Source organism: Patagioenas fasciata, chromosome 15, assembly GCF_037038585.1.
Source record: "Patagioenas fasciata isolate bPatFas1 chromosome 15, bPatFas1.hap1, whole genome shotgun sequence".
Taxonomy (NCBI): domain Eukaryota; kingdom Metazoa; phylum Chordata; class Aves; order Columbiformes; family Columbidae; genus Patagioenas; species Patagioenas fasciata.
Genome location: NC_092534.1, coordinates 13,048,611 through 13,061,601, shown reverse-complemented (window position 1 = coordinate 13,061,601; position 12,991 = coordinate 13,048,611). Strand labels below are relative to the sequence as shown.

The 12,991-nt window shown below is 50.4% G+C and overlaps 1 protein-coding gene across 1 annotated transcript; it reads left to right on the top strand.

The window, feature by feature from the left end:
• Nucleotides 1-588: 588 nt before the first annotated feature.
• On the top strand, nt 589-9,950 carry DRG2 (developmentally regulated GTP binding protein 2). The gene is made up of 13 exons (XM_065851003.2): nt 589-738; nt 1,610-1,770; nt 2,207-2,296; nt 3,871-3,931; nt 4,913-5,003; nt 5,349-5,421; nt 5,558-5,648; nt 5,844-5,941; nt 6,513-6,589; nt 7,034-7,122; nt 7,991-8,049; nt 8,470-8,523; nt 8,608-9,950. Exons 1-13 carry the CDS (start codon nt 675-677, stop codon nt 8,692-8,694), a joined length of 1,095 nt encoding a protein of 364 aa, XP_065707075.1. The 5' UTR covers nt 589-674; the 3' UTR covers nt 8,695-9,950.
• The last annotated feature ends 3,041 nt before the right edge of the window (nt 9,951-12,991 follow it).

Genomic DNA, 12,991 nt, shown 5'->3' with positions numbered 1-12,991 from the left:
GGGAACGGAGCTGGAGCACAAGTGTGATGGGAGCGGCTGAGGGACCTGGGGGGTTCAGCTGGAGAGCAGGAGCTGAGGGGAGACCTTCTGATCTCTGAACTGCCTGAAAGGAGCTTGGAGCCAGGGGGGTCGGGCTCTGCTCCCCAGGAACAAGTGCCAGGAGCAGAGGAAACGGCCTCAAGTTGCGCTGGGGGAGGTTGAGGTTGGATCTGGGGAACAATTTGTTCCCGGATAGGGCTCACGTAGATGAGGTTCTCAGGGACGTGGGTCGGTGCCAGGGGTGGGGGAACGGTTGGACTCGATGATTTTGAGGGTCTTTTCCAACCAAAGTGATTCTATGAAATGCAGGATCTGGCCATAATTAGAAGAGCAGGAGGGGCTGAGTCCTGCGCAGAGGGTTCTGCTATGAAGCCCGCCTGGTTCCTCAGCCCGTTCCCTGCGAGCAGCTCCCGCTCGCCCTCTCCTCAGCCCCGCTCCCCGGGGACCCCGTGTGCCCCGCACCGTGTCCAGCGGAGGCGGCGGGCGGAACCCGAGGTACGAGTCGCGGGAGGCGGCCGGAGCGAGGCGGCGGCTGCACAAGGCCGGACGCTTGAGCGGGACGGACGGGCCGGCGGCGCTTCCGGCGAGCGGCGTGCGGGGCCTGGGCAGCCGGACGGGCCCGGCCCGGCCCCGCCATGGGCATCCTGGAGAAGATCTCGGAGATCGAGAAGGAGATCGCCCGCACGCAGAAAAACAAAGGTGAGGGGACAGGGGGGTGCAGGGGTGTGAGGGGTGGGGGTGCTGAGGGGAAGAGCTGAGGGGCCGGGCCGGGGGGAGGCGGGATGTGGGGGATTGTGGGGGGTACGAGGGGCTGGATGGGGGTGACTGGGGGGTTTGGGGAAGAGGGTGAGTCCTGAGGCGGGTGGGGGTGCGGGGGCTGCCCCCCCTCCCCTCTTTAGAGTCATAGAGTTATTTCAATTGAAAGAGACCCTCAGGATCATCGAATCCAACCATAATCCAACTCCAGCATTAACCCATGTCCCTGAGAACCTCGTCTAAAGGCCTTTTAAACCCCTCCAGGGATGGTGACTCCACCACTGCCCTGGGCAGCCTGTTCCAATGCCCCACAGCCCTTTCCATGAAGAATTTTTTCCTAATATCCGATCTAAGAATAATCCAGTAAAGTACTTCCATGCATGTGAGCTCCAAGTTAAACGTGTCTTTATACTTGACAAGAGCAGGAGGATTAAAGTTCCTGCATTTTTGAAGCACTGAATGTGGTGGGGTGAGGAGGTACCTTGGCCCATGAGTGGCTGTTCCCCCTGTGATCTCTGGTTCCCTCCACCTGCTCATTCCTGCCCTTGCTCTCCCTCTGGTTTTGCTCCTTTTCCTTAGGAATGTTTTTGCCCATTTCCCTCAAGTCTGACTCTGTGTGTGGGTTATTAGAAGATGTGCTCTCAAAGCCTGATATTTCGAAAGGTTACAGAATAGCTGGGGAGCAGCTAATGAGTAGTGGTGGTGAAGACATTGACTGAGACCCACAGTGTTTCTTTTTAGGAACTTTCTTATTTCTAGAAGTAAATTATCAGCAACTTTCTGTCAACCAGTTGTGGTGTTTGTGTTATTCCAGCCACTGAGTACCACCTCGGCTTGCTGAAGGCAAAGCTTGCAAAATACAGAGCTCAGTTGCTAGAACCTTCCAAATCCTCAGCCGCTAAAGGAGAAGGCTTCGATGTGATGAAATCTGGAGATGCCCGGGTGGCGCTGATCGGTTTTCCTTCCGTGGGTAAGGTCAGTGAGTGTCTGCGGTAACCGCGTGGTGTCTGGTGCTTCCAGTCTGTGCTCAGCAGTGGCTGTAAAGCAGATCTCTGTCTCCCCTTTGTCTTTCACCTCTTGCGATGCGGTAACAGAGAGTGATTATGTGCTGAGAGCGGAAAGTTAGAGCCAGGGAAGACGCTTGTTTGTCCTACGTGCGGTGCGCTGTGGTAACAGCCTGAAATCAGTCTTGTCCAGCCACAGCACTGCTGAGAAAATGGGTGAGAGTCCAGGATTTACCATGGTTCAGAGAAAGCGCTGGCTGTCCCATTGCTGCCTCAGTCCCTGTGCCTGCAGCAGCCACAACACAACCTCTAAAAGCTGAGGATGCTTTGGTGTCACTTATTTTGTTGAACATTTACTGATGTTTCCCTTTGTGTATCCCTAGTGATGCTGATTTCTTGCATTTCAGTCCACGTTCTTGAGTTTAATGACCTCAACTGCCAGCGAAGCTGCGTCTTACGAGTTCACAACCCTGACATGTATCCCGGGCGTCATAGAAGTAAGTGGGATTCTCCTCTTTTCGTTGCAGTGGTGATAAGAAGTCCAGACTTGTAAATGAGTTTGTTTATACCAGTTATGCTTGTGCCACCACTAAGAAATGGTGAAATCCAAAGGTCTCTGCTGATTTCTACTTTAAGCTTTAGGAGGCCTTGAGTCCTTGAGGGATCAGGTCTTCTGTGACTTGTGGTGCTGATTTAGCACTTCCCCAGGCACAGAACTCCTCAGGATTTACTGCCCGATCGGGGTTTCATGCGCTGCCTTGTGACTGACCAGAGCAATCCGACAATTCTCCACTGGATTTTTTATAACCGCTATTGGCGCCATTGACCAGATGGCTGGAAACCTTGACAGATTTGTTTTTAATGAAGCTTTAAAAGAGGCAATCTGTACTGTGATCAATTTGGAAAGAAAAATACAACTACTCCTGTCCTTGAGGAGTTTTATTAGTGGTGACCTGAACATCCATCAGTAAAGCAAGTGATAAAGGGCATCAAACTGAAAAGTGTGGAAGAGTAATGAGGAAATTCGGGTTAGAATTGAAAGCAGAGTTAAATGATGAAAATAACTGTAATGGTTTTAAAACGAACACTGATATTGTAAGTCATCCAAACCCAGCCTTGAGCTGCCCTTCACTGAAGCCGTTACCAAGGACGTCACTGCAACGAGAGCTTGAAAGCTCACGCCCCTGCAGATCCAATGGATGAAAGTCTCCCGTTATTTCCTGGAGCTGTAAGACCTGCAGCACAGCTGAATAGTTCTGATCCATCTCGGTAAGAGGTGGTGGCACTTGCTTGTTGCAGTGCTTTCTCATTAGACTAGGAAATTGTTTTCCCTTTCCATCAATTCAGGATAACGCTGCGCTTGTACTCTGCTTTGTCAAACTGCAATTGTGTGGTGCTTGAGGAGGTCAGGACCTAATAATGAGCTGCAGTGTGTGGTGTTGAAGGGCAACGGAGCTGGGGAAGGAGCTGGAGCACAAGTGTGATGGGAGCGACTGAGGGACCTGGGGTGTTCAGCTGGAGAACAGGAGCTGAGGGGAGACCTTCTGATCTCTGAACTGCCTGAAAGGAGCTTGGAGCCAGGGGGGTCGGGCTCTGCTCCCCAGGAACAAGCGCCAGGACCAGAGGAAACGGCCTCAAGTTGCGCCAGAGGAGGTTGAGGTTGGATCTTGGGAACAGTTTCTTCCTGGAAGGGGCTGTGGGGCATTGGAACAGGGTGCCCAGGGTAGTGGTAGAGTCACCATCCCTGGGGGGGTTGAGCAGATGCTGAGATGAGGTTCTCAGGGACATGGGGCAGCACCAGGGGTGGGGGAACAGTTGGACTCGATGATCTTGACGGTCTTTTCAACCAAAACAATTTTATGATTCTATAAGTGCAGCTTCATAGGAAACACTCTGGAGGTTCCCTCAACAAAACAGCCATCGGCTTTGTGCGAACTTCTCCTGCTCTGTCAGGTTCATTCCGTTCCACTCTCTGCTGGCTTTCGACTCCAGCACCTGCTTAGGGTTTTCAAGGCAACGTGAGTTCCCTACACCAGGCTTTCAACTTTCCATCCTTCTGTTTCCTTTTCAGTACAAAGGAGCCAACATTCAGCTGCTGGATCTGCCTGGAATCATCGAAGGAGCAGCACAAGGTTGGCTCATCTCTGATTTCTTATAAATTAGGGACTTGCCCTCAGTAGTGTACCTGGGTGTCTCAAACATTAGCAGATTTCCTGGGCCAATAATTCCCACGTTGGCTTTCCAAATTTTAGAGTCCTTGATCTTATGTGAGGCACGATTCTCATCCCTGAGCCCACATAAGGTTCTATATGTAGCAGAAAGATGCTTTTCTGGAGGTGGGAACCAAAGCAAGCCAGTCACTTCTCACCTTCTTGCGTGAGTGTTATCTTGCTCATCTGTTTTCTGGTACAGAGGAAATCTAAAGAAAGATGCTAGAGAGGCAGAGAGGGAAATTACAGCTAAACAGTAACCTCTTTTGGCCAATTTCCTGAGTTCCTGCCAGTCCTCCACTGACTCCTGATTCTGGGAAGAGCTGTTGACTTTGTCCCTCTGCTTCGTCATATGTCCTGATTGGCTGCTCATGCCTGAAGATGCCTTATGAAGCTTAGAAAAATCATGTCAGAAGTTGCCTTAGGAAACTTTGGCAAATCTCCTAATGGCCTCTTCTTGGAGTAGCACAGCCTGGTTAATAAATTCTGTCTCCTTTTTGACCAGAAGGTGTAGGTGACCGCTCTGCAGAGCAGCCCGGGTTCACATCGCTGTTCTGGGTGACCTGTCTCTGCTACCTGGCATTGCTGTAGTTGTACACGTGTGTTCTGCTGACAGAGGTGTCATTTCCATCCATGCAGCTGTACTCAGAAAGCTTTACACACACTAGTTCATGTCACCTGTGATGCAGGAGCAGCAGCAAAGAGTATTTGTTGGGACTTGTGCTGGACATGAGACAGTGTGAATGGACCAGATACACTCCCAGCAGCTGACTGCACCCAGAATGGCACTGAGGGATCTTTTTCTTTGCTTCCAAGCTGCTGTGCAGGGCAGGAGTCCCCACCTGTCGCAGAGCTCATAGCTGTTTCATCTTCCTGATGTACAACCATGTCCTCTCTTCTCAGGGAAGGGCAGAGGCCGGCAGGTGATCGCTGTGGCCAGGACAGCAGATGTCGTCATTATGATGCTGGATGCCACAAAGGGTGAAGTACAGAGGTGAGTGTGTCCTTGGGGCATGTGCAGCTGTGAGGTGGTGGACACAGAAAACATGCCAGCTGCCTGTGTGTCCTGTTGGGGAACCAGTATTTAAGCTGTTGAGTGTGAGGTGGAGGCCATGCTCCATTAGAATCACACTAGCTGACTGGGAGCAGCATTTACAGAGCTCTACAGATGGAGATGTCCACCCAGATTTCTACCACAGACTCTGCCCTGAGTTAGCTGTGGTGTTTAGATTGTAGTAAAAGCTTATGACAAAGCTGTATGAATACAATAATTAAAAAGGAAAGGTCTGTCACCTGCCTGTGCTCAGTCTCATGGTCGTAACATACAGTGTCCCTGCAGGGCCCTGCTGGAGAAAGAACTGGAATCTGTAGGAATCCGGCTGAACAAAAGCAAACCAAATATCTACTTCAAGGTGAGGTTTCCTGGGCTTGTGTCTGACTGCCTGCTCAAAGCTGAGGTCGCTGCATGCTGCCCCACATTGGACAGACTGAAGGGGGATTGTGGATTTTGCAGGCTGTTGTTTAAGTTGCTCTATTGCCTCCTTGCAGCCGAAGAAGGGTGGAGGTATCTCCTTCAACTCAACCGTCACATTGACTCAGTGCTCTGAGAAGCTGGTGCAGCTCATCCTCCATGAATACAGTATCCTTTCCCGAGATGGGAGACCCTTAAGCCATCAGCAGCTCTTGAGTTGAGTGGTACCTGCTGTGGGATGGCCTTGCCGTGTCTTTGGTGCTTGCTGAGTTGAGAACAGGCTTTCACAAGCCAGCTGAGTCCATGGGCTCACACTGATGCGTAGATGTGTTGAGATTTGAGCCTTGACAACGTTCACCTCAGAAATCTTCAACGCCGAGGTCCTTTTCAGAGAGGATTGTTCCCCTGATGAGTTCATTGATGTGATTGTAGGCAACAGGGTCTACATGCCGTGCCTCTATGTGAGTATTTTGGGAACAGCTGCCTTCTGCCACACTGAGCATCTCCATTCTCTGCTGAAGGCAACACTGAGGCTTCCTGGTTCCTTTAGAAACGATTTGGGGTTTAAGAGGTGGAAAGTGCAGCTCAACAGGGAGCTTTTTACCAGCTTTGCATGTCTGTGTGTTCCCTGTGCCCTCTGGTGGCTGCTGCAGCTCGAGCTGCCTGTCCTGGTGACGTGGGGTTTGCTCCCTTTGGTTCCCCTGCCGCCTCCACCTCTGCACGGGGGTTTTCACTGCTGGTCCCTTGTGCCAGAGGTCACTTAATGGCTCTGTTTGATAGCAACTGCATCTACAGTGAGATCGAAGATACTGGAGAACGTGTTGCAAATTGAGAACTTTTAAAAAGCCCAAACTTAAATTTAGGCTTCAGAATTTTAACAGTTAGTCTTACCAAGAGCCTCTGGCTGACAGGATCTGAGTTTCCATTTCAGACACTGGAATTGCTTTGTTATATCTACATTACATGTCTTAACTTCCTCGCAGTGTTGCTGACAACTTCCTAAAGGGTGTCTTGTTTTTCCCTTTGACTTAGGTTTATAACAAGATTGACCAGATATCTATGGAGGAAGTGGATCGTCTTGCTCGGAGACCCCACAGCGTTGTAATCAGGTAGGAGCCTGTCGAGCTGCCTGATGTCCTGGCCTGAATGGTGCGGTGGCTCATTTCCTACCTCTTCCTCCAGCTTCTCCCAAGAAGGGGCTTCTCCCAGGGCTGCCTGCAGCTGCTGGGATGAGAAGCGGAGCCGCTGTGCAGCTTTTTCCAGGGTTCCTTCCCCTGCAGAGGCCGCTTGGCTTCCCCACACTGTCTGCAGGCCAGACTAAGCCAGTCCAGCTTGTTTCTTTAGAAGTGCTGATATATCTGACTAGGGCTTCACTACTTCAAAGCTGCCCTTCTGAAAGCCATATTTATTTCGCTTTTTGTTTTTCCTTTGCTGGTCTCATTAAAGGCTTTTCCCCTTGTTCCCTCGCACTTCAATAAGATGTTTCACTTTGTTCTTCTGGATCTCTAAATCACAGCAGCAGTAAACATGGAGATGTTCCTGGTGTTTTGCAGCTGTGGCATGAAGCTGAACCTGGATTACTTGCTGGAGAAGCTCTGGGAGTACCTGGCGCTTACCTGCATCTACACCAAGAAGCGAGGACGTAAGTGACCATTCGCTGAACAGAAGATTTGAAAGACACAAAGGGCGGCTGCTCATCAAAGGCAGAAAGGCTGCCAGCGGGACTTGGGCGCCTGGCAGTCAGTGATCTCTTGTTTCTTGGAAATGCTGCAATTATGCTCTCCCTAATCAGCTTTCAGCTCTTGGGAGTTGCTTTCTGATCCAGCCGTGCATATATCCCACCACAGCCCTCCTATTCTCTTTGTACTAGAAGAGCTGAATTTTCATAAGATTTTGTGTGATGAGATAAGGAGATAAAGTTTGCAAGTTTGCAGCTTTCTTCCTTATTATGCACGTTCTGTGGTCAGCTGTTCAGCCCGTTGCACCCAGAAGAGATCTTCTGTTTCTGTCATAGGGGCTGGGCAATTCCCATGCTCTGATCCTCCTTTTGCTTTAGAATTCACTTGCAGCTTCTCCCAGTTGTGAGCAGCTGTGACTCTGAACTTGGGGGGATGTGAGGAGATTAGATAACTTTCTATGAGCTTCTTAAGCTACAAATTTTTAGGGATTTTACAGAAAACTGCAGAGTGGTTTGGTTTTACTTGGGCAGGTGTGTTTTTACTTGGGTGCTTTTGCTTCTCCTGAGTCAAGTGTTTGGAATGGAGTTGGAGCAGGTGAATAGTGAGGAAGCTGTTGACTGTCTGGCATGGGTAACTGGACTTCTGGGCACTGGATTTCCTACAGAACTGGTTTGATGCTTTCAGGTACCCAGACACCTGTTCTGTCTGGGAGCTGGCAAGTGTAACGGGGGGAGGAATTTGGGGGCTGTAAGCACAAGGCAGTGGGAGATGGTGTCAGTGTGTTACAACACACTTGATGCTTCTTTTTCACCCTCTTCTGCTTTTCCACAGAGAGACCAGACTTTACAGATGCCATCATTCTACGGAAAGGGGCCTCTGTGGAGCACGTGGTAATTTCTCTGCATCTTTTACATTTCCTTGTCTGTAGAAGGCAGGTTCCTCCTGGAGCCTGCTGGGATTTGTGCTTCATAAAACTCAGGATATGCCAGTGTTTACCTGGGCTTTTCATTTTGTTACCTTTACTCGTTCCATCTGCCTCAGGTTTCTTTCCTAACTGCTATGAAAGTTTAAAAAAAAATAAATCCTTAGTGCAGTCCAGTGAAAACGCACCCAGAAGCAGTGAAATGGGCTCTGTGTGGCCTGCTGATTGCTCTGTATCTGCTCTGTGTTCTTTCAAGTGCTGTTAACTGGCTCCTAAAGTCACCAGTGTAATTTCTGACAGACCCAAGTTGCTTCTAGTTCCCGGATATTGAGGTAATTGTTCGCTAAGTCATGTCATTGAACTGCCTCACATGCTGTCTGTCTTGCAGTGCCATCGGATTCACAGATCATTAGCCAGCCAGTTCAAATATGCCTTGGTGTGGGTAAGTGTGTAACAACAAATGCAACCTCTGTCCTCCTGTGTCTCTGACTGGTCTTCTAAACCTTCTCCTCCTTTTGTTTTGAAGGGGACAAGCACAAAATACAGCCCTCAAAGGGTGGGCTTAACCCATATGATGGAGCATGAAGATGTCATTCAGATCGTAAAGAAGTAACCGTCTTTGCTGGTGCCTGGCCTTGTCTTTCGTCACTAGAATTGGAACTGACCACGTAAAAGCAAAACAAAACAAAACAAAAATAAAAAAAAGAAAAAGGGAGATGTGTTCTACAGCGAGGAAAGCTTCTGTGAAGCTCCTTCTCTTGGAGAAAGGCAGAAAATGAGGCTGCTGTACTTGCAGGTGGGGAGGGGAAAGATGGGTTTCCATCTTGCAGCATTTTGGGTAAAGTAATGTTTCTTAATAGGAAAAAAAAAAAGCAAGCCAGTTCTAGGACACAGTTCTCCCAGCCAGCAATGTCCTGCCCCAGTAGGATTTGCGCATGGATCCATGTGTTAACCCACCAGTGGCTTAACCGGTGGGAAGTTTATGGGTTTGTGCTTTGGCACAGGGAAGCCAGGGCTGAGAGAACATTCCTGAGGCTTTGCTGCTTATCTGTTCACTTAATTTAAGCCTTGGTCTGAAACAGAACATTCTCCCTCCCCTACTTACTGGCCACGTTGTCTCTGCAGCTTTCACCATTGGAGACTTCAGTCTCTGCGTCTGAGACAACCCTGCTGAATTTATAATGGTCCCACCTCAATTAACATTAAACCCTGGCACCCTGTGCCTCTCCTTAGCTCTGCAGTAGGTTTGTAGGACAACCTGGTCCGACTGGCACTGAGAGAAACGAGAAATGAAACTTTCTTAATGAATGATTCATCTGGCCACACTGCAGCAGGGTACGATGGGGGAGCCAGAGGCTGCAGCGAGGATTCACTTCTGGTGTATCGCTTGTCAAGGAGCTCCCTTGGGAGTTTCTTCTTTTGCTCTTGTCCTGCCTGTTAGTCCCCAAGAGCGTTTCTGGGGATCTGCTTCTTTCTCAGTCATGCCCCTAAATTCCAGTAACCACTGCAAGTACCATCCCACACTGTGGGTTTTACCCAGCCCTGTTAAACATTGTTACTTGTCTGGGTATTTTTCGTCAGAAATCTGGGATTTTTCATTGAATACTGACATTAAACGATTAAGAGTGCCTGATAGAGAACAGCTCTTTCCTTCTGGGATCAAGAGTTGCCAATAGCTTTTATTTTCTTTCATTGAAAAAGGCTTCGGTCTGTTGTGGATTCTGAACTGTGAGGACAGGTCTGATGGCAAACTTGTCTGAGCAGAGCTCCTTCCCTCCTGCGTGCTCCTCCCCACCCCTCCTAAACCAATCGAGCAGAAATGGAAGGATTATTTTATTTGAGAAAATAAAAGTTGCTATTTCATGTGAACTGTAGGTGTCTGCCTGCAGTGAGTAGATGGTTCACTGTATTTTCTAACTCTTTTTTTATCTTCGGCCACCTGAGGAATCCTGGATGCTTTCGCAGGAGATTGTAGGAGGGAAGAGATTGTGTAGCGGCTGCAAGAGGCCTCTGAGGGTGGAGGGGACTTGATGAGGTGTGATGGGAAATGGATATTGTACACAACACCCAAGCTAGGAAGGTGACTTTGAACTCTGAAAGTTCCCTTCCCTGTCCCTGGCTTTGTTCGCAGCTGAGAGCAGAGCGAATCCCGACCGCGGTGGCAGCGAGCGGAGAACGAGCTCCAAATTAGCTGCATTCTGGCTGAGGTGGCTGGAGAAATCGGGCGCTTCTCTGCGTGAATCGGTTGAGATGGCGTTCCAGCACATTAACTTACCCTTTAAATTTCCTCTGAAGGTTGCACAGGCAGAGCTGCCTGCACAAACAGTTCTTTTGCTTTCATTTTGTCCCCGGTTTTCTGACTTTTTCACTCCAAACCCCAGAGCCTCCCAAGCCCCAGAGCAGCCACAAGTGCTGACCGGGCTGCATCCTCAGGCCAGGTCGTGTGTGGGGCTGGGAAACGGTTGGTGCTTGTGTGAGGCTGCAATGCACAGTATTACCTGCTGAAACGTGTCCTTGGTTAGTTAGCGCCTGCCTCTCAGTGTGTGTGTGTTTCTAATTGACTAGTCTAGCGTGCCATCGTTAAAAAACCCTCTGTCTAATTAGCCTTACTCTTCATTTAGGAAATGGGGCATTTTATCCTGTTCAAAATGAACGCGATTAAATTTGGAATGGGGATGAAGTAAAATAGTTAAACCAGAAAAAGCTAACTTCTTTTTTTAGTGAGAGTAGCAAATTTATAGATGTATTTGACAACGCTTGCGTTTAATTGCAGTGTTCATTCTTCCAGACAGCTTCCCTAATTGTTCTGCACGAACGTTAAAAGCTGCAAACGCTGCAGTTTGGTGTAGGAGCAGGTTTGCCTGAAGATCTCTCTGAATCCTGAGAAATCAAGGTCCTAAGGGTGGGAGGGGGTGTGGAAATCTACCGCAGTGTTAGGGTTGAACTGGAGCTTCCTGAGGTTTTTGGAGTTGGTCAGACCCCTCGTTAGTTCTGCAGGGGAGTTAATGAAGCAAGATGGGCTCAGAGCCTTCTTGCTGAGTGATATTGGAGAATTTTGTCTCTCCAGGGGGATGGAGTGCGGTTGCAGGCGGGAGCTGTGGGTTTGACCCCTCAAAGAGCAGAACCTGCTGCATTTTCTCTGATGGACGATGCTCAGAGAAAGCCGCCCTCAGCAGCCTGGCTGGGGATCTGCTCTTGGGCACCGCAGCCCCTGCTGTTTATCTGCTTCTTCAGCTGTCGCCGTCTCCATCAGCATCGTCCCCCGATCCCAGAGGGATCCTGCCCCGAGCCCGCTTTATCTTGTGGGCCACACAATACTCGTGGTCCTTTCCAACCTGGTATTCCGTGAGTCTGTTGGTTCTGCTTGCGGAGCCATCGCTGCGGGTGTGAAGCGGGTGGATGGGCTGCGACACAGCCCATCGGCCGCCTTCCATCTCAGCCTGGAAACTGCGGCGGCCCCAGGCGTGCTTCGTTTAAAATGCCTGTTCCAGGCAATCAAGCAGGTTTGATTGGCTGAACACTCTTTTTTATAATTTAATTTAGCCAGGAATCGTTTGCAAAGTAATAAAAAGAGCCTCTGACTCCAAATACATTCATTTAATTCAATGAGAGACAGTTACTGCGGCGGGCTCGCTTCCCTCGCCCCATCACGCTGACATCTCAAAGCGCCGCTCAGGGCTGTTTATAAGAGTCACGATCCGCAGCGACAGCTTAATTGTTTCAAACGCTGACAAGGGTCACCCCAACCCGGCACCGTGCGCCGTGCGGTGCTGGCTGGGGAGCCAGCAGAGAGGAGGGATTTATGGCTGGCAAATCGTTTAGAATTCCTCTGCTTGCTGCCTGCTTAAATGATGAACCTGCCCCTTGGGGATTTGGGCTATTGATTGTAATTTGCAGTTAAGCCTTCGCTTTCTGAGGAATCAGCATAATAAATACCCACCGCATTACAGCAGGAGGGACGTGTCTGTGCGGAGGAGAGGGAAGCGGAGGATTTTTCGTGGCTTGGGGAGTGCGGTGCCCACAGAGGGATGCTCCCCGGGTTTGGGAGAGCTGTGGGCTCCATCCCCATGGGAAAACAGTCCCCGGTGTGGTGTGGTGCAAGGAACCTGGGGCTGGATTGGGGAGGATGAAGCTTTGAGGCTCTCAGATGCTTTGGGAAGGCAGGTGGAGATGTGCTGCTGCTGGGTATTGTTGGGGTGACGGGTGCCATATCCCTTCCCTGTGCCTGGTTGGTGCCAGCCATATTTTGGAGAAGGGGGGATGACCACCCCTGTGTCCCTGGGACTTCTCCTAAACTTGTGTTCGTTTGGAGGTCAGGGCCATTCACAAGCTGTTCACATATGGGGTTTGTGACACAGAGGTGGCACAAATCTACATCCCAGGGAGGGTCTGTGTCACCAGGGGAAGAAGGAACAGGGATGAAGGAACAGGGACCAGCGCTGGCTGCCCCTCCAGCCGCTCCCCAGCTCTGCAGAGGGAGGACAAGCTCCCGTCCCCTGGCTTGGGAGTGGAGATGAGAATAATAGCGGTTATCAAATATGCATTGGGTGGCAGCAGCTGCCGTGCAGCAAATATGGTGCTGCGGCTGCTGGGGAGTGACGGTCCCTGGGGGACTCAACGGAGCTGAGAGCGTGGCGTGGCAGAGCCGGGGGCTTCAGGGGGTGCCGAGCTGGCCTGGTGCCATGCGGGTGAGCTGGGCTACCCTAGGTGAGTGGTTGTGAGTCCCCCAGCAGGGTGGCACATCCCTTGGGTTCATGGAGGCCACGATGGGAAGGAGCAGGGTGGCACCTTTGTGTGTGATGTTGGTCCTTGTGTGAACACTGCAGTGTGGGGCTCAACTCTGGGGAGGGGCATACGGTGTCCCCTCATCTCTGGTTGTCCCTGCCTGTTTGCTGCCTTTAGACTCCTTG

Excerpts from the sequence above, each read along its gene's own strand:
- DRG2 (XM_065851003.2), top strand. The coding sequence starts at position 675 with ATGGGCATCCTGGAGAAGATCTCGGAGATCGAGAAGGAGATCGCCCGC. Across the intron at positions 6,590-7,033 it reads CCCCACAGCGTTGTAATCAG|CTGTGGCATGAAGCTGAACC; the intron begins GTAGGAGCCTGT and ends GGTGTTTTGCAG. Across the intron at positions 8,524-8,607 it reads TCAAATATGCCTTGGTGTGG|GGGACAAGCACAAAATACAG; the intron begins GTAAGTGTGTAA and ends TTTGTTTTGAAG.